We start from the raw sequence: 21,248 nt of genomic DNA, 5'->3' as shown, positions 1-21,248 counted from the left end.
CTGTTCCCCTTGGCTAAGTCATTTACCTCAACATAGCAGGTTATAGGCTCGACCTCCCTTGAAGATTTCAGCCTCCCCCGACCCAGATGCCCTGTCCTTGACTCCACAGCGTCAGAACCAGCGTGGCTCAGCACTGACCTCTTCCAAAACGAGTCCTGTCTTTTCACTTAATCAGCTATCTAAACTGTCATTACTTCGTGATCACTCTGGACAATAAACTGTCCTTACCCTCCCTGTCTCATTACAAGGAATTCATGATTACAGAGGTAATAATTGTCTGCCTGGCACTGCCTAAGTTAGAAAGTGACAGCAGGACAAGACTCCATCACTAGACAAATATCAACAGCTTGAGGACTGAGCAGACCTCTGCTCACTCGTTCACCGTTTGTTTCCATCATTCTAGTAATTCATGATTACTACGCTAGGAAACCTCCTGGGACCCATTCCTCCTGCACCAACATGGACTGTCCATTTTTCTATCCCTCATTCCCACCCACAGCTCTTATGTAGAATGAGGCCAGGCTGCAGAAACCCAGATGCAGGGAACCTCGGTGTCCAGGCAGGGGCTTTGGGGAGCCTCAAGGGTGGAACGCGGAGATCCAGAGAACAGAGAAGAGATGGCAAGGGGTCAAGGGGTCGGTTGGTCACCCTACGCCCCTTACCCCACCCCAGTCTCCAAGGGCCTTTGCATTTGCCTTTGGCGCCACCTGGCGGCGTCGTGAGCGAGCCAAAAGCGAACCGGGCGCGAGTCTTGGTCTGCAGGTAGGTGTGCGGGGCTGGGAGGGCTGGGAAATGCGCAGCCCAGGGCGAGCCTCTACTCAGGGTTCCAGCGGACCCCGCCACCCTCCGCGAGACCCCGGAGCCCAGGTGCCTCCGCTCCCAGGAGGCAATAGATGCTCTCCCGGGGCGCGTAGCGGCCAGAGCGAGCATGCGCGCGCGACTCCCGCCCTTCGCTTCCCCCGCGCCCCCCCGCCCGCAGCGCCCCGCACCACGGCACGCGCGCACGCACGCACACCCCGACGCTCGCCCTAGCGGGCTGGTCACCCACGCATCGGCCAGCGGTCTCTGGAGCCATCTGCTCCCGGGAAGCTAGCTAGCAGTTTCTCCTAGCGAACTCGCGTGGGCCCAGAGCTGCACAGTTTCCTCTGTCACCTCGGGCGCGGGGACACCGCCGTGGCAGCACCGTTCCCGTGGGTGACCCCTCCCGGAGGGCGGGGCTCCGGGATCCGTGCAACTCCGGCCCCCTCGGAGCAGGCAGGCTGGGGGCACCAGGATCAGGCCGCTCCCACCTGCTGGCCGCGACGACCAATGAAAGCTTGGCCTGATGATGTCATGCCCTGGCTGGACCCTTGTGACGAAGGTCTGAGGTCTCCCGTCAGGGAATCAGCGCAAGCCCACCCGCGGGGGTTCCGGAAGTTTCCATTGCTGCAGCGGAGTGCAACCTCGCCCTGCAGCCTTGCGCGTGCCGCTACGTTGACCTTCTTTCTCGGGTGTCCCCGTGTCACCTCTTCTTCCCCCGGGGGTCTCTTTCCCATTTGAAGCCCTCCTCACTTCTACTTGAGATCCCATATTCCCGTCTCCATTCCCACAGGTGTCCCCTCATCCTCAGGAGTGTCCCACACCATCTTTTTCTTCATCAGTGCCACCCTAAAGGGGTCCTCAGTCACATTTTCACGTGTCACTCCTCCTGTGTCACCCCTGGCTGTGTCATGGCCACAGGTGCCCATTTATTCGGTCCCTTGTTCTTAGGATAACTTCCCCAGCCTCGATGAGACCGGCAGTGTATCCGTCCGTCTTTGAAAGTCGGTTTGTCTGTAGCTGTCACTCTACAGGAGACTGTCGCCTACGTGTGTGGTGTCTGTCTCGGCAGGCTACTGTCCGTCTGTCTGTCACGTGGACGTCTCCTCAGTCTCTGCGGGTCTTCGGGTCGTATCTTTCACTGCGTGTCTGTCCGTCTGTGGACATCTGTCACTAGAGTGCGTCTGGACTCAGGGGTCTCCGGGTCACCGCTGGGAGGGAGGAACAGAGAAGGGAGGTGGTAGCCCGCGGGAGCGGGGAGGGGCGGGGGCGGAGACAGTGGGCGGGGGCGGGCGGGGGCGCCGTGCGGCCCGGAGGGGTGTGTGCGGGGGGCCGGAGGCGGTGGCTGTCAGAGTCGGCTCAGCCTGCGCCGGGGAACATCGGCCACCTCCAGCTCCCGGCGCGGCCTGGCCCGGCCCGGCTCGGCCGCCTCAGGTGAGTCTCCCTCCCCACCCGGGACCCTCCCCCGGCCGGCGGCCACTCCACATCCTAGTGACCGTGCGCCCCTGGAACGATCTAGGCCCCCCGAACAAGACGTCCACCGTGTCCCCGGGCCTGCCCAGCGGCGCTCCCCGCAGCCCCGCACTTGGTAACTCTGCCCTCCTCACCGCATACTTACCGACGCCTCCTGGGCCAGCTGCAGCCTCTGCGCTCGAATTCCCGCGGGGACCCCCGAACGCCCCTTGCCCTCTCTTCCCCAAGTCTGGGGCCACTAGAAGATGCCCCCTGTTGGGTAATGAACCCAAACTGCGCAGGTTCCTAGCGCCCGAATAGCACGCGCGCACACACACACACACACCGATCCCTAGGACCTCGACCCCAGCGCCCCTGTGCAGCGCCCTAGCCACGGCCCCCTCCGAGGTCCAAGACCCCCCTCCCGCGGAGACTCAGTCTGTTCTTTTTTTTTGGGGGGAGAGAAGGGGAGGCTTAGCGGAAGCCCCGAGTTATAATTAGTCTCACTCAGGTTTCCTAGTTAATCTCCAGCACCACCACTATCCCCAGCTCAGGGCGATGGAGCTGGGTGAGGGGTGCACGACGGGAGAGGGGGGAGTTCCGACCCGGGGAATTTTGATCCCTTGGCTGGAGATGCCGGAACCACAGCAGCTGTTGCCCCAAAATAGAGCCCCCGCCCCTGCAGACGGGGATCTCCGGAGCTCCGGGTACACACCCGTCCTGGCTCGCCCTCCAGGCCGCTCTGTGATGCCGGCGAGTCCCCAGACCCCCACCCTAAGCTCCCGGTTCCAGGGCTTGGGGCGGGGAGCGCTGTCCTCTTCTCAGTCTTTACTGCCCCCCGCTGGCGACGGAGTGCACTGCAACGTCGGACGAATGGGGGCTCCAGTCCTGGGGGGGGGCCAGGGTAGGAGAGCCAATTGGCTGGGTCTAGGCCAGAGGGGTGAGTCTGTTGGGAACTGGCGGGTATCAACGCGCCAAGCCAGACAAGATGAAGTGGGGTAGGGTGGGGCAGGGTGTGGAGGAGGCAGGATTTGAGATGTAGCACACCTTGGATGCCCAACCCGCTCCTCTAAGGCCCTAGCCCTGGCCAATCTAGGAGAGACTTGGGCTGTGCCTTCCTACAGCCTCAAGCTCTCCTAGAGGCGCCGCCCGTCTGTGAGGGCCCCGCCCCTTGTCCTGTGGCCTGTGCGTGGTCTGCAGCCTCTTGAGTCCCGCACTGCACGCACCGGGCCCGGCCGCAGAGCCTAGGGAAGAAGGAAAGGACAGTGAGCCCTGGAAGGATATACCTTGGCAGGTTTTATCTCTGTCTCCCCGCATTTGTGTGTGTATGTGTGTGTGTGTGCGTGTGCGTGTGGCACGCCTGATCTCTGTCCCCTCTTGTCTGCCTGTGTCCTTGTCTCTGCCTGTCTCCCTCATGCCAACATGCCCCACCTCCTCTGCAGTACCATGATAACCCTTGAGCAAGATTGTTACCTAATCTCCTCCCTCCTGGTTGCCTTCAGCCTTCACCCTTTGCCTTTCTTTCTCCCAACAGACACACGCCTGCCATGGCAGCCATGAGGCCCCCCTGGTGTCCCCTACCCATACCCTGTCTGGCTTCTTCACTCCTTCTCCTCTCCCTCCTGGGTGGAGGGGTAGGGGCTGAGGGCCGTGAGGACCGAGAGCTGCTGGTGACTGTGCACACGGGTAGGCTTAGGGGCATCCGCCTAAAAGTACCTGGGGGCCCTGTCTCTGCTTTTCTGGGCATACCCTTTGCGGAGCCACCTGTGGGCCCCCGTCGCTTTCTGCCACCGGAGCCCAAACGGCCCTGGTCAGGAGTGCTGGATGCTACAACCTTCCAGAGTGTCTGCTACCAATATGTGGACACCCTGTACCCTGGTTTTGAGGGCACCGAGATGTGGAACCCCAACCGTGAGCTAAGCGAGGACTGCCTCTACCTCAACGTGTGGACACCATACCCCCGGCCTGTGTCCCCCACTCCTGTCCTTGTCTGGATCTATGGGGGTGGCTTCTACAGCGGGGCCTCTTCCTTGGATGTGTATGATGGCCGCTTCCTGGCCCAGACTCAGGGGACTGTGCTAGTGTCCATGAACTACCGAGTGGGAACCTTTGGCTTCTTGGCCCTGCCTGGGAGCCGAGAGGCCCCAGGCAACGTGGGCCTGCTGGATCAGAGGCTCGCACTACAGTGGGTGAAAGAGAACGTAGCAGCCTTTGGGGGGGACCCAATGTCAGTGACTCTGTTTGGTGAAAGTGCAGGCGCCGCCTCGGTAGGCATGCATCTGTTGTCCCCACCCAGCAGGAGCCTCTTCCACAGGGCCATCCTGCAGAGTGGCACACCCAACGGGCCCTGGGCCACAGTGGGGGTGGGAGAGGCCCGTCGCAGAGCCACACTGCTGGCCCGTCTTGTGGGCTGTCCCCCCGGCGGTGCTGGTGGTAATGACACAGAACTGGTAGCGTGCCTGCGGACAAGGCCCGCTCAGGACCTGGTGGACCACGAGTGGCATGTGCTGCCTCAAGAGAGTATCTTCCGTTTTTCCTTCGTGCCTGTAGTGGATGGAGACTTCCTCAGTGACACGCCCGAGGCCCTCATCAATGCTGGAGATTTCCATGGCCTCCAGGTGACCAGTGGCTGTTGGGGGTGGAACTGGTTCCTTTGGGTCTCACCCGCCCCTCCCCTCTCCCCAGAGACCCAGGCATGAGGGCTCCTCCGGACCCACTTTCAGAGGTCCAGGCTTCTGGGCCCCAAGGTCATCCCCTCCTCCCTGAGGGCTCAAATCCAAGGGCGGTCAGCAGGGCAGGAAAGAACTGTGGGTATAGTTTCTCTTTTTTTCATCCCTTGCCCAATCTCCTACTTTCTTCCTCCATGGTTCTGGTCTGTAACTGTTCTCTCTGACTCTTTGTCCATATGTTTCTGTCTACCTGTCTGTCTGTGCCCCATTCCTCTGTCCTGTCCCCAACTCCCAGGTGCTGGTGGGTGTGGTGAAGGATGAGGGCTCCTATTTTCTGGTTTACGGGGCCCCAGGCTTCAGCAAAGACAACGAATCTCTCATCAGCCGGGCCCAGTTCCTGGCTGGGGTGCGGGTCGGGGTCCCCCAGGCAAGTGACCTAGCAGCCGAGGCTGTGGTCCTGCATTACACAGACTGGCTGCACCCTGAGGACCCGGCACGCCTGAGGGAGGCCATGAGTGCTGTCGTGGGTGACCACAACGTCGTGTGCCCTGTGGCCCAGCTGGCTGGGCGGCTGGCTGCCCAGGGGGCCAGAGTCTATGCCTACATCTTTGAACATCGTGCCTCCACACTATCCTGGCCTCTCTGGATGGGGGTGCCCCACGGCTATGAGATCGAGTTCATCTTTGGGCTCCCCTTGGATCCCTCACTGAACTACACCTTTGAGGAGAGAGTCTTTGCCCAACGACTGATGAAATATTGGGCCAACTTCGCCCGCACAGGGTCAGCAGTACTGGGGTGGGGAGGGGGTAAGGGTGTGCCCTCAGAGAGAGGCAGAAAAGGAGAGGAAATATTCATATAGAAAAGGAAACCAAGGGGCATGGAACAAAAGCGATGAGAACAAGGAGACAGGAACAGGGTTGGGGGTGTTGTAGCTTGGTGTTAGAGCACTTGCCTAGCATGCTGGGGGCCTTGCCCAGCATGAGAGAGGGGTAGAGAAAGATAGGTAACCATGGTGGGGAGAGAGGGAGAGAGGGAGGAAAGGAGAGAGAGGGAGAGGGAGAGAAATACTAGAATTGGGCTTTAGAGTTAGATGAAGTTGAACCAGCAGTGATTTATACTTTCTCTCTCTCTCTCTTTCTCTCTCTCTCTCTCTCTCACACACACACCAGTTTACCTGTCTGAGGAAGGGGCCAATAAATTTGGCATCACATGGGCATTGCCCAAAGTAAACGTGATGTTTGTAGAGACAGGACAGCATCTGGTTACACAGTAAAGGGTCAATTGTAGCCATTTTTTTTAATGAGACAAAACAAAAACTGAGGAAAAGGAAGAAAGACATATAGGGAGGTCAGGAAGAAAGGAAGACCCTTAGATGATGAAGGACATGGAGAAGAGAAAGCCGCGTTGGAGCAACGGTGGGAGGGAAGGGATGGAGGTATCCATGGAGCTGAACAGGGCTCAGGGTCAGGAAGGGGACACCTCTCTCCCTGTCCCTCGTCCCTTTGGGCGGGGCAGGTCTATAAGGGACTGAGCCTTTCCTTTCCTTACTTAGGGACCCCAATGACCCACGCAACCCCAAAGCTCCCCAGTGGCCACCGTACACGACTGGAGCGCAACAGTACGTGAGCCTGAACCTGCGGCCGCTGGAGGTGCGGAGGGGACTGCGCGCCCAGGCCTGCGCCTTCTGGAACCGCTTCCTCCCCAAATTGCTCAGCGCCACGGGTACGCGGGGGCCAGGGAGGCAGGAGCAGAGAGAAAGTGGGCGCAGAGAGGGGGCAGTGGGAGCCGGGTGTAATCCCTCTCTTCTCCCCCCCAGCCTCGGAGGCTCCCAGCACCTGCCCAAGCCCCGCCCTTGGGGAGGCTGCCCCGAGGCCCAGGCCCGGCCTCCCCCTGTCCCTCCTCCTCCTCTCCTGGCTTCAACGGCTATGACCACCGCCTCTTCCCCACCCGGCCTCAGGGGTCCCTCCTCTAAAGCGTGGTCGGACGCTGGGGAAAGGCCCCTCTCAGGGACCCAGCACTCCCCCCCCAAAAAAAACTGAGAGACACAAATTAACAGGTCTCAGGGACTCACACGCCTTTGTTTAAATGAAAAATGGAAAGCCAGTATTTTATTTTTTTTATAAAATTATCCTTTGGAGCTTAAGCCTGATGTTGGCGGGAAAGGAGGAGCGGGGCTGAATAGCACCCTCCCCCCACAGCGGGAACCGTCAACCATTTCTGTCTCTTCTCTTTTCCCCCACCAACGCATGGAACCTCCCCTTTTATGATCCTGTCTGTCCCCTCTGTCTTCCGGTCATTTTCCTTTTCTCTCCTTCCTGTCATCCTCTGACCCCGCCTCTCTGCTTATCCTCCCTCTGGTCTGTTGTCTTTCTTATGTTCTGATACTCTGTCCACCATCCCACGTGGCCTCCTACATTCTCCGTGTGTCCCCACTCCGTTCATATCCATCCACCCCACCACCATCGCCACCTCCTTCGTGTCGTCCTCCTCCCACCACTTGCCGGGTGCCCTGGCTGCAGACACCCTGGACGAGGCGGAGCGCCAGTGGAAGGCCGAGTTCCACCGTTGGAGCTCCTACATGGTGCACTGGAAGAACCAGTTCGACCATTACAGCAAGCAGGATCGCTGCTCAGACCTGTGACCCCGGGGGGAACGCCACGTCCCCCCGCCCCGCCCGGCCCCCCAGCTGTATATACTATTTATTTAAGGGCTGGGATATAACACAGACGAGCCCCAGACCCTGCCCACCACATCTGGACTTCCTCCCGGGGCTCCCCGTTCTCTGCATGTCTCGGGCCGAGCCCCCTCCCCCTCGGTGCCTTCGCCCCTCTGGGCTGCCAATAAACTGTTACAGCCACCAATGTGTGCGCGACTGGGGAGCCGGGGAAGGGGCGGAGACAGAAGGCAGGGGTCGCTGGGGACCAGTCCGAGCAGGACCGAAGGCTAGAAGCTGCAAGGCGCCTGCGCGAACCGCTGCAGCCGCGCGGGGAGGAGCTCGCGCCTGCGCAGTGAGGCTGGCGGGCGTGTGTTGCGGTGCATTGTGGGAGCTCTGAGGCGATGGTAGTCCCCTCGAGGCATCTGCGTGCCCTCCGTGCTCATTTTGTGTTGGGTGAGCCTCTGCGACTCCGCGCTCCAGTCCTGTTCGCTGGGGTGTGGAGGAACCGCTGAAACCTGGAGCTAGCCCTGCGCCGCCTAAGAGGAGTCTACCCGGCGTCACCGGTAACTGACCGCCAGCCACGCTGGGGCCGCTAAAGGACGTCCACCTGGGCCTGGCCCCGCCGTGCCGTGGCCCCGCTCGCCTGGCCCTTCTCTCGGGCCACTACCTCTACTACCACTACGGCTGCGATGGGCTGGATGACCGGGGCTGGGGCTGTGGCTATCGTACTCTGCAGACGCTGTGCTCGTGGCCAGAGGGTCAGTCCACAGGCGTGCCTGAGCTGATGGCCGTGCAGGGCGCCCTGGAGGACATGGGCGACAAGCCCCCCGGGTTCCAGGGTTCCCGGAGCTGGATTGGCTGTGTAGAGGCCTGCTTCTGCCTCGCGCACTTCGGAGGGCCCCAGGGGCGCCTATTCCATGTGCCCCGTGGAGCGGGTCTTCAGGGAGAACTGGAGAGGCTTTACTCCCACTTCTCAGGGGGTGGCGGCCCCGTGATGATAGGAGGGGACGCGGACGCCCAGTCCAAGGCCCTGCTGGGAGTCTGCCTGGGGCCAGGTACGGAAGCCTACGTGCTGATACTGGACCCCCACTACTGGGGCACTCCAAAAAGTCCTGGTGAACTACAGGCAGGTGGGTGGGTAGCCTGGCGAGAGGTAAGCACAGCCTTTGACCCCAACTCTTTCTACAACCTGTGCTTGACCAGCAGAAACTCTGAAAAGCAGCAGCACACCGTGGACTGAGGGAGAAGGCCCAGAACTGAAACTGATTCATACCTATGTACTTATTTCCCTTCAGCATCAATAAATTGGCATGGTCCACCATGGGAAGGTGTATTACATACATTGAGTTAAGAGACACTACTTAAGTGCTTTTATTGGCAGTAAAGGCTAACGTACAAAAAATTCTCAGCTGATGGGACAAGGCAGACACAAGTACAGATGATACTAGTAGTGAGGGAAGTGGACGGCTCAAAAGAAATCAACATCATCTGGGGCATCCAGGTCACGATATTCAACAATGGCCCTTGGGTCTCCACGAACCATCCTGTGAGACAAGCGGAATGAGAACTGAGGTCCCTGACCTTAGAGACAAGAAAGCTTGGACATCTCAGCTCACACTCACCTGTTTCGAGGTTTCCCAGGATAACCTCCCTGGCCTCGAAAGGTGTCATAGTTTCCTCGGCCAGCACCATATGGAGCATGGGGATATGGAGGTCCTCCTGTGGGGACTGCAGGGCGGACAGCACCAGCTATGAGAAAGATCCACAAAGTTGAAAAACTATGACCAGAACCAGAGCCTAGCTAAGTTTTCTTCCTCCCAGCCCCATACAACCACCGAGCCCTTTCATCTCCCTCCTAAATTTACCTCCATAGCCCAAGATGGGGGGCCGGGGCTGACCATAGGGCATCAGGCCTTGGGGAGTCTGGTGTGGGTAGGGGAGTCCCGGAGTCAGGCCTGGGGGGAGTACAACACAGACAGGGACATGAATTACTGCGGGGGGGGGGGGGGGGGGAGGCACGGAAAACAGACAGACACTACCCAGAGTGGCCTAAGTCGAAGAGGGGTGGGTAGAAACTTGAGGAATGGTAAGTAGGTCTCTACCACTTGAATCATACCCCCCAGCAGAATGACAGGCTAAAGAGAGAAATCCCTGCAGGAGGAGATGTCTGTCAAACCCTCGTGGATCGTATCTTACTCTGGGCAGGGCCAGGTGGTTGAGCTGGCTTGATCTCAGGCAGAGCTGGGCGCTTGGCATCAGTGAGAAAATTGTTAAAAAATGCCACCTCCTTCTTTACTTCCTCAATCTTCTCTGCATGTTTGTTGAAGATATGTTTGCGCACAAACTCAGGACCCTGGGTGGAGAGGGTCAGTAAAGAGTAATGTCGGGTTCCCTCACTTCCAGACAAACTGAGAAGATCCAGCAACCTCCCTCTCAGGCTAGGCCAAAGAACATCACCCCTCCACCCATCCAGGTCTTTAGGAGACAACTTCCTGCCCCAACCCACCTCCCAACACTCTAGCCCACCAATTTCTCTTAACATCCCAGACCTTGAATTTCTTGCCACTGAGAGGACATAGCCACTTATCCTTCCCCAGTTCCTGGGTGTTAGAGGTGACAAACTTTTCCACTTCCTGCTCAGGGTCTTTGCGACCCATCTTCTGGGCCTCTTCCTCTGAGAGGGATTCCCGCACACTCAGCAGCGGAGTCAGCTTCTCCTCAAAGGTCTTCTGCCACTCCAGCACTGTGGTTGGGGAACAGAGAAAGGAAGGTTGGAGAACACTGGAAGCAAAGGATAAGAAAGCGTTAGGAATGGCGAAGCAGCTTAAATGGTAAGAGCACCTGCCTAGCAAGCGTGAGGCCGAGTTCAAAGGCCAGTACAGACAAAGTAATAGAAGGGGATCAGAAAGGGTTGCAACAGCAGTCAGGGAGAATGGGCAATGGAAGGAGACTTGGGAATGAGGAACCCAGACTTCACCTTCTCCGTGACTGATGCGGTTGGGAGGCATAGGCCCCCGAACATGGATGATGCCACAGCGATTGGGCATTTCATCCTCATTGGGGTACTCGCAGGTGTTGTAATAATCCAGGGAATGCACGATGCGCAAGTAGAGAAGGAGCTTATCCAAAACCTAAGGGAAACAGAAAAGAAGCCACTATGTGACCACTCACCCCTTCACTGCCTACATGCTCTTCTCGCCCCACATACAACTGTAACTGGCACCTTGATCAGCTTCTCATCCCGCTCCACATTGATCTCTGCTGGGTTCCCTTCCTTGGGAGGCTCTTCTGGGGGGGCCCCTCCACTGCTCCCCAGCAGTTCCTCCTCCTCAGCACTCACTTCCTCAATCAGGTAGTCAGTGATATTCTTTAAAATTGGGTTTTGCGAGGGCAGGCTCTGGTAGGGAGGAGACAGGCAATGAGATAGAGAAGAGGCAACATGGAGGGCAGAGGAATTCAGGACTCACTTGACAAAACCATTCCCTTGTCTCCTATGATTTGCTCTATTTCTGCACTTGTTCCACCCAAACCCACAAATGACTACATCAGTCTGTGCTGGTGGAAGCTGGAGGAGGTGCTACCCAGATGAAAGGGCAAACAAGAAAGGGTAGGGTGAATCCCAGAGGTCACTGCTACAGATCAAGTGAGGTCATAGGTGTCAGGAGCACATGAGATGGCAGCAGCTGCTTTGGAAACAATCCCCTGGGGAGTCACTGACTGTTGGCAGAGGAGGTGTCCCAGGCTCAGAGGCCCAGAGCTGCGTCCTGTCATCCAGCGTATGGATCAGCTTGGCTGCCAGCTTGATGTCATTGCGCACTATCTGCTTGTGCTGGGTAATACCATTAATGTTGCGGACACGACGGGTCAGATCTCTGTTCACACCGGGGCTCAGCTCGCACTCCCGGAGCTGAAAGGAAGAGGACATGACAAAACGAACTGGCCCAGAAGCAGCAGCTCAAAGACTGGTCCTATTGAGAACTCCACTGATTAGAGAGTAAGTCCCTGAGGACAGGAACCGGAAGTGTCTGATCATGGTAACAGCCCTGGAGCACTACCCAGAGACAGGAATTCAACGAGCGTGAGCATACTGTATGAAAGCAGGGGCAGAATGAATGCACACGGGGGTCAGAAGTGGTGTGGGACATGGATAGACACCCTTTCCTTCCTACAAACAGTCCACTCCCAGAACTTACTCGGATATTCTGTAGGTTCCAACAAATCTCTTTAATGTTAACACTGCGGTCAAAGGTCACCCAGCCACGACGAAAAAACCTACATGAGAAAGAATATCAACACAGTCCTGGGATGAAAATGGTGCTGGCCACTAACCTCCCCCCAGCAAGGTGTCCAGCACCTCACCTCCTCTCAGGCTGGGGCTCTGACAGCGCCACACGCATAAAGCCTGGGTACCTTTTACAAAGCTGCAAGAATCAAGGGAACAGAATCCCAATTTAGTGACTAGAGGATTCACTTTTTCCTCCAGTCCCCATTGTCCTCAGAACCTTGGGAGATGCCTTTTAACCCTTCCCATCCTCAAGCAAGGAAAAGCCAGCTAAGAGCTTAAGAAAACCAGCCCCAGACAGCAACAGTGCAAGCAAGACCAGCTCTCAAACAGCAGGGACCCACCCTATGTCAAAGGCAGCACAGACTGTCTTCTGTCCCCAACCCCAAAGGATGAACCTGGTGCCACCCTTGCCCCAGTACCTCCTTGCCCACTCACAGAAATAATCTCAGCCCGGGAGATGTTTGGCGCAATGTTGCGCATGAAGAGAGAACACGTCTTATGCAGGGGCCGTGGCTTACATTCCAGCCCCACAGCATCCTTAGGCTTCTCCCTTTCTTCTTCCTTGGGCTTCTCCTTTTCCTTGAGGGCATCTTCTATGCAAGAAGTGGTAGGAGAGGGTGGTTTTTTATTACTGATTTCAGTGGAGCAGAGAAGCTGTTACTGAACAACAACCAGAGGTATCACCCCTGAAAGTTACCCTTGCACCAATTTCACTACTCACCTTCCCCCACCCGTGCAATAAAAGACTAGCAGCAAAAAATAAAACCTACCAGCTTCCTCTTTCTCCTCCTCAGCCTGGCCACTCTCAGACTCTGACTCGGACTCAGACACACTGCCTTCATCAAAGCTGTCATCACCACTGTGTTTCCTATTCCGCTTCTTGCTACTCTATGGGAGCCACAGAAGCAGAGCAAAGTCATAACCCAGGCCCCAGCCCTGAAGTGCTAGCCCCATGCAAGAGATGCTTACCTTTTTCACTTCTTTCTCAGAGTCTTCTTTCTTCTCTTCCTTGTCCCCTTCACTCTCGGACTTCTTAGTTTTGTCATCATTTGAACCATCGTTTTCAGCCTAGAGGTACAGACAGTCATGAAAAACTCTACATTCCCCTTAAAGCTTTATCAGAGGCTTGGCTCCCGCTCTCCACGGCTGAGCCCAGAGGTTCAACCCTCCACCTCCAGTACCCAGCCCCCTTATTTCAGCTCCTGTGGGCCCCATCACTCTACCTGTTTACTGTCTTCTTTCTTGTCATCCTTATCATTGGCTTTGCGCTCTCCATCCCCCAGGCCTGGTCCAGCCCGGCCTTCCTCTTTCTTGCCAGGCTCCCCAGGCTTTCCTGCCTGCTCCTCTTCCTCCTCTTGCTCCAGGATGCGTAGATCATTCTCTGTGCCTCCTTCCATCTTAATCACAGCTAACAACAAAAGGCAGACAGGGTCACAATCTAAGAACCCCGACTCCGTCAACCTGTTTCTATTTCTCAGCCAAGATCTTGGTCACCAGACACCCTCCAGCCCTCCAAGAACACATACCTGCATCCAGCATCTTGACGATGGAATCAGCCCTGTCTATGTCCAGGAGAAGATTATCAAACCAGCCAGTCTCCATGAGAGACAGGAATACTCTCAGTCGGTTTTGCAGGGCCCCCCGGGCCTCCTGCCGACGTTTCCCCACCTCATCTGGGTGGTACTTAGACCGAAACCTGGGAAGGAAGCAGGGAGGCAAAGACAAAACAGTCACCAAAGGCCAAGGCCAGGATGTGGGGAGGGGCCCAGGAAAGGCAGGGCATAGCCCCCATACTCTCATACCCACAAAAGGTCATAAAAGCAGAGAGATTAGGGGAGAGGGGTGCACTAGAACCACCCAACACCCCAAAAGGAACCAGAGGTTGGGCTCCAAAAAGATCTGGGGGGCGGAGAACCAGGAACTAAGAGCTCTGGGTTTGGGAAGACAATGACTACAGGGGAGGCTAGGGTTGGCAAGGCAGATCTATTTCTAAGTCTCTGGGAAACACTAACATGAGAAAGTGTCATTTTCCAAAGCTTGAGAGAAAAGCTAAGGAAACAGTAGGCCCCAGAGAACCTTCCCCTTGCCAACCCCAGACTACAGTCATAATTCAGATGCTCCCGCCAACTCCCTCCACCCCAGGTGGAGACAGAAGGAAACCTGAAGTACACCGGATAGAAAACGCCAAAAGGCAGGACACCTTACTCCCCCCTTTGGAAGATAAGCAAGATGGTGAAGGGACAGGAAAAGACCAAAGGGAGAACCGCAGTGCCCATATAGCCTTAGGTACTGCCCACAGGGATAGAGAAAGGAAGGCTGGAGGGTTAAGGTGGAGGGTGGAACATGAAAAATAATATGTTTCAATAGGACCTTGGTGGAGAAAAGACAGAAGAAATTAGGAGTATGAGAAAAAGAGAAAAGGAGGAAAGGGGGAAGTGTGAGGAAGGCCCAGAAATTGTAAACAAAGGGGAAAACTAAGGACCAGACAAACTGAAAAAGTCAGAAAGGAAGAAAGTGTTAGGCAGAGAGCAAGAACAGGGACAGAGAAAGAATGAAAGGTACATGAGAGATCAAGACAGACATACAGAGCAATCAGAAAGAGACAGAGAAGACAGACAGAACCACAAGTTGAGCATAGGAGAAAGGAAAGCTGCAGGCGTCACCTCCAGGATCTTTACCTTGGCTGCTTGGTCAAACAGAGCTCAAGATTTAACTAGTGGCGCCCAGGGCCCATGCTGGCTGGTGGGCCACCGGCTGGCTCCTGGCTGGGGCGCCCGGCCCAGATGCCCCACCCCCGCGGGACTCCGCGGTGGGGGCCCTGACTGACTAACTGCCTGAGCAATCACATTCAGCTAAACTGCTGCATTGTGCACAGCAGTGCCCTGCCTGTCTGCCTGGCCGGGGCAGCGCGGCTCAGCCCAGGGGCTCATGTATGGGCTGGGTATGGTGGGGGTGGAGGTGGGTTTGCTCCGAGCTCCGACGATGAGCGGGTGTAGTTCCCAGTTCTGGCTCTTTTCAAGGAGGAGGAGCAGAAAGAGGATGAGGAGGAGGAGCAGGAAGGGGGGAAAAGATGGTTGATTAAAATTAAAACATCCACAAAAAGAAAAAAAATTCAAATTCTTTTTCTGTCAAACGACCCTGAGATCTTTGCTTTTCTTGTCTGGATTCACTCGTCGCTTTTGGGAAGATGCCACAGCCACACAGGGTCCTGGTGATCAGAGATGACAATGACCCAATACCAGCAAGTGGGAAGCAGTTTATCTGCTGCCCCAAGGGGCCAGGTGGCTCTGGCCAGCTGCCTGGAGGTGTCCCAGTGAGGACAGTGGAGAAGGGAGATGGGGTAGGGGCTGTGGCAGTCACCAAAGTAAGGAGGAGACCCCCATCAGCCAATGCTGTTACTCTCCCTCCCCCACCCCCAGGAAGTCCCAGGTTGGGGAGAGTGGGTTGAGGACAGGGCTGTAGCTCCACTGGCTGTGCCAGGGAAACATGCCAGGGAAAGGTAGCAGGGAAGGAGGGGCACTCACCACTCCTCATCTTTATGAGCCAGGAAAAAATCCTGCATCTGCTGCCTTCGAAAATCCAGCTTGTAGTCATTATAGCGCTTGACGGCCTCCGTCTCGTCCACAGAGTCATCCAAGGAGAGAAGAAACTCTTTGAAGGTCTTCATCACTGGTGGCGGCACACCCAAGTCGATCTCAGCGATGCTGCCCAGCCTGTTGGGGCCAGGTCAGAAAGTCTTGATTATGGAGGAGAGGTGGGGGGGGGGGCTCTGCCCCTTCCTTGGCCCGCCATGAACACCATGCCAATCACCAAGTGCTCTACCCTGCACCCACTCCCTGGCTCCAGCCATGGTCTTCTGCAGCCTCATCCATCCCCCATGCCTACCAATTCCCTTCTCCTCAGAACCCCAGGTCTTTACCTGGCCTGGATAGGCAGTACATGGTGCTGCATGATGTGGACGTCCGGGTGGCCCCAGGGCTGAGGGGGGCCATAAGTTGGGCCCCCACCCCCCCCAGCATAGGGCATCTCATAGCCACTGTGGTATGGGTCAGAGCTGTGCTCATCCCTGAGGGTGGGGGGGGGGACACAAAAGTCAGACAGAAAAGGAACCAGAACCATCTCTCCACAGCATGAAGGAGGGCCAAAGGAAGGGGCACGCACAGAATGTAGTAGTCTCTCAGTCAAGGGTTTAAAGGGACAAACAAATGCTGGGTATATGGGAAGTTTGAGAAAGGAAAGCAACAAGCTTTCAGCAGAGGAAGGGCAAAACTGAGGCCGAATGGAACTGAGGCTAAAGAAAGAGAAAGCCACCTCACCAGTCTCGTCTCATGCGCTTCTGTGGAGGGCTGAGTTCATGGCGCGGGGGCGAGAAGCGCTCCCGCCGATTCCTATCATAGTCACGATATTCTCCACGACTGCGGCGCTCCCGGCCCCGGTCCCACTCTCTGGAGGTAAGAACAAATAATAAGTTTGCCGGGCATGGCGGTGCAGCCTATAATCCCAGCTCTTGGGAAGCTGAGGCAGGAGGATCAGGAATTTGAGGTCAGCCCAGGCTACAGAGCAAGCCCATCTCTTAAAAACCAAGGGCTAGGTACGTAATTCAGTGGTAGAGCTTCTCTTAGCATGCCCCAAGCCCTGGGTTCCAGTCCCAGTACAAAAAAAAACCTCTATTAGATGTCCACTGTCACCTCAAATGCATGCCTAAACGGAGTCTACTGTACCCACTATAATGGGACTACCCTATTTCCTTTCTCCCTGCTTCCTAAGCTTATACGAAATCACCATCTACAAGCTATCAAGCATTACTATCCTCACCACTAACGTCACTGTCTTGTTAATCCTCTGCCTCACAGCCTATCAAAGCTGTTCTCTTCTACTTGTCCATCTCCAGATTCCATCCCAACCCTTACTTCTTGCTATTTCTCTAGTGTTCACCAGCTCTGCTCTCTCCTCCTCTGCCAAAGTCATCTTCCAAATGCTTAAAAAGCAGCAAACAGCCGAGCCCCAATGGCCCATGCCTGTAATTCTAGCTACTCAGGAAGCAGAAATCAGGAGAATCAAGGTTCAAAGCCAGCCCAGGCAAAAAAAAACAGTTCGTGAGACCCTATCTCGAAAAACCCTTTTCAAAAACAGGGCTGGTGGAGTGGCTCAAGGTGAAGGCCCTAAGTTCAAGCCCCAGTACCGCCAAAAAAAAAAAAGCAGCAAACAACTCTGTTCAAAACTCTGGCTTTCCTGGCTTTCACTCCAACCGCTCTACCAGTAACCAGCAGCCCCTAATAATGAAAGATTTTTGATTTTTTTTTTTAAAACTGAGATCCCCCTTTACATTTTTTTTTCCCCTGAAGCTAGGTGGAACTCAAGGCCTCAAAGGTAAGCACTCTACCACTAAGGTACAGCCCCAGCCCCACTCTCAGAATTTAAGGAAGCCAGGCAGGGTGGCTCATGCCTGTAATCCTAGCTACTCAGGAGGTGGAGATCAGAAGAATCAAGGTGAGAGGCCAGCCAAGGCAAAAAGTTCCAAAGCCCCCATCTTAACCAATAAAAGCTGGGTACAGTAGTGCCTGTCATTCCAAGCTACATGAAAAATAAAAGGATCTCCACCCAAGCTGGCCCAGACATAAACACAGAATAATTAAGACAAAAAGGGCTGAAGGAATGGCTCTGGTGGTAGAGTGCTACCTACCAATAGAGGCCCTGAATTTAAACCCAAGCAACACCAAAAATAAAAAAAAAAAATTACAGACACCAATATAGGAGTACACTTCTGTGGATTATGTCTATCAATACTTCCTATATTCGAAATTATGACAAAAAGTCTTAATGCCTAATCTTAAAATTATACATTAGTCTAAACTTACATTCGATAAAAATAACTATTTCCCTCTCAAAATTAAAATAGCACTGTTTTAATTTTTACAAATCAAGGTCTGGCTTAATAGAAGACAGCTTCTACAACTGTTATATGTTGTTTGGTTGAAAAAAAAAAAAACATGAAAATCTGTCCTCACACTGATGTAGTTACATACGTCAATATATAGGTAACTAATAGCCTTTTTTTTTCCTCCAGTACTGGGGTTTGAACTCAGGACCTCATGCATACTAGGCAGGCACTCTACCACTTGAGCCTCTACCAGCCCAAGAAGTACTTTCTTAAAGATTACTTGGAAAGTTCAGTTTGCACTCTGCTACATGAAAACACAGTTCTACCTTGCTCTTTGAACAGTTCTTCACATGTCTCATTATACAATATCAAAATATCATTTTCATTAGTATACTACTTATCAGAAAAGAAGTTGCCACACTCACATTGGTAGATACAAATTTTCAAAAATTTGAGTTTTCACTAGAAAGTTCCAGTCAACTGGCAAAAAATAGTGACAGCTTTCCTCAAAATAACAGGTTCTTTTAATTCATTTTCATGAAAATGTCTGCCAAATATCCAAGTGTGAACCATCACTGTTTGACAGTCATTTCAACTAAAAAATGGCACTGTATGAGAAAAAAGTTCAGTTCAGCTCCCAACTCAATTACACAACTGATTTTGCTCAAGATATGGAAATACCACAATGAACCCCCCCCACAATGTACAATTAATATGCACCAACAGAAATGTGGAGAAAATAAAAAAAAATGTGGGGGAAACAACCACTATATACACTGTAAATCTATGCTCTACACACAGTAGAATACTTTATACGTGTTTCTCATCTCCCCCCATGTACTGAAAGGCTGGTAGAGTGGCTCAACTGATAAGAGCGCCCGCAGAGCAACTGTGAAGCTCTGAGTTCAAACTCCAGTACCGCAAAAACCGACAACAAAAACCCTGTGATTTAATGCTTCATCAAGGACTTAAGTGAAACTGGAGGGTTAACCCTTGTGTCATTATTTTCATGATTTTGTAGTAAAGTACAGCAGTTTTACCCACCATTGTTATAGTACCATCTGTAAAAACAGCAATATCTTAGTTTACCATAAAAATAATTTTAACCTCAGGCTCCCTAGGATCTGTAGACATTTTGAGAGTCACTACATTAACCAAACTAGAATGCACGCTGCTCTTATCAGTGGACATCATGTCCATGACCCCAAGCTGCTGACAGCATCCCTGTCTCTCCAACTCAGCTAACTGTCACTTTCCTATAGTTCTCCGTGACGCCCATCTCCAGCACCACTCCCCTGGCTTGAACATCCGTTCCCTCAAATGCTTACCATCTTTGCAAAGATCTCACACATACACATTTGCAACAAAGACCAAAGGCCATTTTGGCCCCTACATCAAGCCCCACCAGTATAAGCTCCTAAAGGCAGTAACTACATCTCACTAACTTCAGAATCACAAGATCACCTTTGATTTTCTTCTTTCTTAGAAAAGACCAAGGAACTGGGAGCCAATGGCTCACCCCTATAATCCTAGCTACTCAGGAGGCAGAAATCAGGAGGATCGAAGTTCAAAGCCAGTTGGGGCAAATAGTTCTCAAAACCCTATCTCAAAAAACACTAAATACAAAAAAGGGTTGTCGAAGTGGCTCAAGTGGTAGAGCACCTACCCAGCAAGCATGAAACCCTGAGTTCAAGCCCCAGTGCCACAAAAATAAGCAAACTCTCAAGAAAGCAAAACAGGAGCTGACTCGAATTCAACCAATCAACACAATCTACATTGCCCCAAGAATTCTTTCCAATATTTTAAGCAAAACAATTACAAGATATTTAATCATAGCTTGCCAGGGAACTGCTCTGATAACCATTCCAGTCTGGTCAATTCTTTATTAATCACTTTCTGAGCCATCGTTTTGAGATACAATCTACAAACAACAAAATGCACACTTTCGCTGTTCGTGTAATATTCCTGTTTTGTGCTCAAACTCTTCTACCGCTTTTATCTTGAAGACATTCCAAAATTTAAGCCACATTTAGTTATTTGGCCAACAGCAATGAGGTTGAACCACCGAAAACGGCCCAATGAGAGAATGCATTTATGTTTCACCCTAATGCAATTTTAAAGGAAAACGCAATGCAAGTAGAGTAGAACGGAATAATATGGAGGAATAAAATTACGTTGAAGTGTCTCACCGGTCATTCCAATCGTCCCCCCGCCGTCTTTCATCTCTTTCTCGGGAACGGTCATAGTCGCTGCGCTCTCTTCTGAACTTGTCCCTGCGCCTTCGATCGTACTCGTCATCACTGTCACCCATGGCGCGGTTGGAGGGGGCCTGGGGCCCGAGGAGGGGTGGGCAAGGTGATGATCAAGGACCAGAGAAAGGGCGGTCCTTGGGAAGCAGCACGCCCCCCTCCCTCCCTCCCGGCCAGACCAGCCTGCGGCGGCCCCCACCATCCCCTGCAAGCGGATGGCTCCGACACTTTGTCTCATCCTCCGGGTCCCTGCCCATCCCCATCACCCCCACAGAGAGTCCTCGCTCTCTCTAGTCCCCACACCAGCCCACCCCTCTCGTCCCTTTCCCTCCCCTCCCCCACCTGGGAGCGGTCGCAGCCGTTGGCACCGCGAGCGGGCGGGTTTGTTTTCCGGGTGACCCGAGCGCGCGACCAGGACGGAGAGAATGAGATGGGTACACGGGTCTCTCAGTCAGAAAGTGGGACAACCGAGAATGAGCGGTCGCACGCACCGCGCCTGCGCCGCCACCCGCGGAACTCGGCCTCAGATCCCAAACAAGCCCCCCGCGCAGCCCGAACTCGAACTATGCCAAAAAGGGAAAGGAGGGGAGAACAGGGGATGATGGGAAGGGGCGGAGACTCGGAAGTCTCGCGAGCTTTCCGAAACGCAGACTACGCTAGTGGAAGGAACTACGGGAACCGGGCTGGACCAAACCGGGGTTAGGGCGGGCGGTAGCGCGTTCCTGGAGAGAAGGAAGCGCTTCTTCGGATGAAGGTTGAGGGTCGCGCTCCCCAAGACGTCTCCCGCATGTGACCCAGGTCGCTTCTACTTATTGTCTTCCACACACCCGGTGCTCGAGGAGCTTCCCGACCTCCTCGGAGTTGTTTCGCCCCCTCCTTGCCCAGAGCATGGCCTTGGAACGACGGGGCGTTTAGGGAATAGTGCATAGAAGCAACCATTTTAAAGCGTCTCTCCCCACCATTTTCTGCTCGCACCAGAAAACCAGGCTTCATTGACACCGCAGTATATGCACTACCTGCAAAACCTGCTCTTCTCCAACGAGGGCGGCCCATCTTCACGCGAAACGGGCAAATTAACTCTAATACTTGACCCAGGCTGTAGGAGATACAGTCCTGAGCAACAAGCACGATCTGGGCTCCCCCATACTAAATGCACCATCACTCCGGAGATAACACCAAGTCCCTTCGTAATGAATTAAGTGCGAGGGTTACTAATGGGAAATGGTGGACTGGAGGTGTGGCTGAAAGCAAGTCCTCA

General features: G+C 54.3%; 3 protein-coding genes across 12 annotated transcripts; 2 read left to right on the top strand and 1 right to left on the bottom strand.

Moving 5' to 3' along the window:
• Nucleotides 1-738: 738 nt before the first annotated feature.
• Nucleotides 739-8,896, top strand: Ache (acetylcholinesterase (Yt blood group)). Of its 7 annotated transcripts, none has more exons than XM_074075637.1 (6): nt 2,116-2,232; nt 3,785-4,868; nt 5,215-5,699; nt 6,472-6,641; nt 7,439-8,138; nt 8,782-8,896. In XM_074075637.1, exons 2-5 carry the CDS (start codon nt 3,798-3,800, stop codon nt 7,558-7,560), a joined length of 1,848 nt encoding a protein of 615 aa, XP_073931738.1. In that variant the 5' UTR covers nt 2,116-2,232; nt 3,785-3,797; the 3' UTR covers nt 7,561-8,138; nt 8,782-8,896. The 7 variants fall into 7 exon arrangements, with proteins under 7 accessions (XP_073931743.1, XP_073931742.1, XP_073931738.1 ...); XM_074075638.1 differs by having other exon boundaries at nt 8,779-8,896; XM_074075636.1 differs by lacking the exon at nt 8,782-8,896 and adding an exon at nt 3,375-3,540 and having other exon boundaries at nt 2,147-2,232; nt 7,439-7,776.
• Nucleotides 8,132-8,896, top strand: Ufsp1 (UFM1 specific peptidase 1). The gene has a single exon (XM_020182097.2). The coding sequence runs from the start codon at nt 8,360-8,362 to the stop codon at nt 8,813-8,815; it is 456 nt and encodes a 151-aa protein (XP_020037686.1). The 5' UTR covers nt 8,132-8,359; the 3' UTR covers nt 8,816-8,896.
• Nucleotides 8,897-8,922: 26 nt separating this feature from the next.
• Nucleotides 8,923-20,588, bottom strand: Srrt (serrate, RNA effector molecule). Of its 4 annotated transcripts, none has more exons than XM_020182093.2 (20): nt 20,333-20,588; nt 19,931-20,070; nt 16,177-16,305; nt 15,780-15,926; nt 15,385-15,573; nt 13,387-13,556; nt 13,084-13,268; nt 12,830-12,928; nt 12,631-12,748; nt 12,296-12,453; nt 11,935-11,996; nt 11,769-11,847; nt 11,294-11,482; nt 10,799-10,972; nt 10,553-10,706; nt 10,125-10,318; nt 9,772-9,928; nt 9,441-9,542; nt 9,198-9,324; nt 8,923-9,119 (listed from the first exon to the last, which is right to left on the bottom strand). In XM_020182093.2, exons 2-20 carry the CDS (start codon nt 20,050-20,052, stop codon nt 9,044-9,046), a joined length of 2,631 nt encoding a protein of 876 aa, XP_020037682.1. In that variant the 5' UTR covers nt 20,053-20,070; nt 20,333-20,588; the 3' UTR covers nt 8,923-9,043. The 4 variants fall into 4 exon arrangements, with proteins under 4 accessions (XP_020037682.1, XP_020037684.1, XP_020037683.1 ...); XM_020182095.2 differs by having other exon boundaries at nt 9,441-9,530; XM_020182094.2 differs by having other exon boundaries at nt 12,296-12,450.
• Nucleotides 20,589-21,248: the final 660 nt, after the last annotated feature.

Source organism: Castor canadensis, chromosome 6, assembly GCF_047511655.1.
Source record: "Castor canadensis chromosome 6, mCasCan1.hap1v2, whole genome shotgun sequence".
In the NCBI taxonomy this organism is placed as follows: Eukaryota; Metazoa; Chordata; class Mammalia; order Rodentia; family Castoridae; genus Castor; species Castor canadensis.
This window is presented reverse-complemented; position numbering and strand designations above follow the sequence as displayed.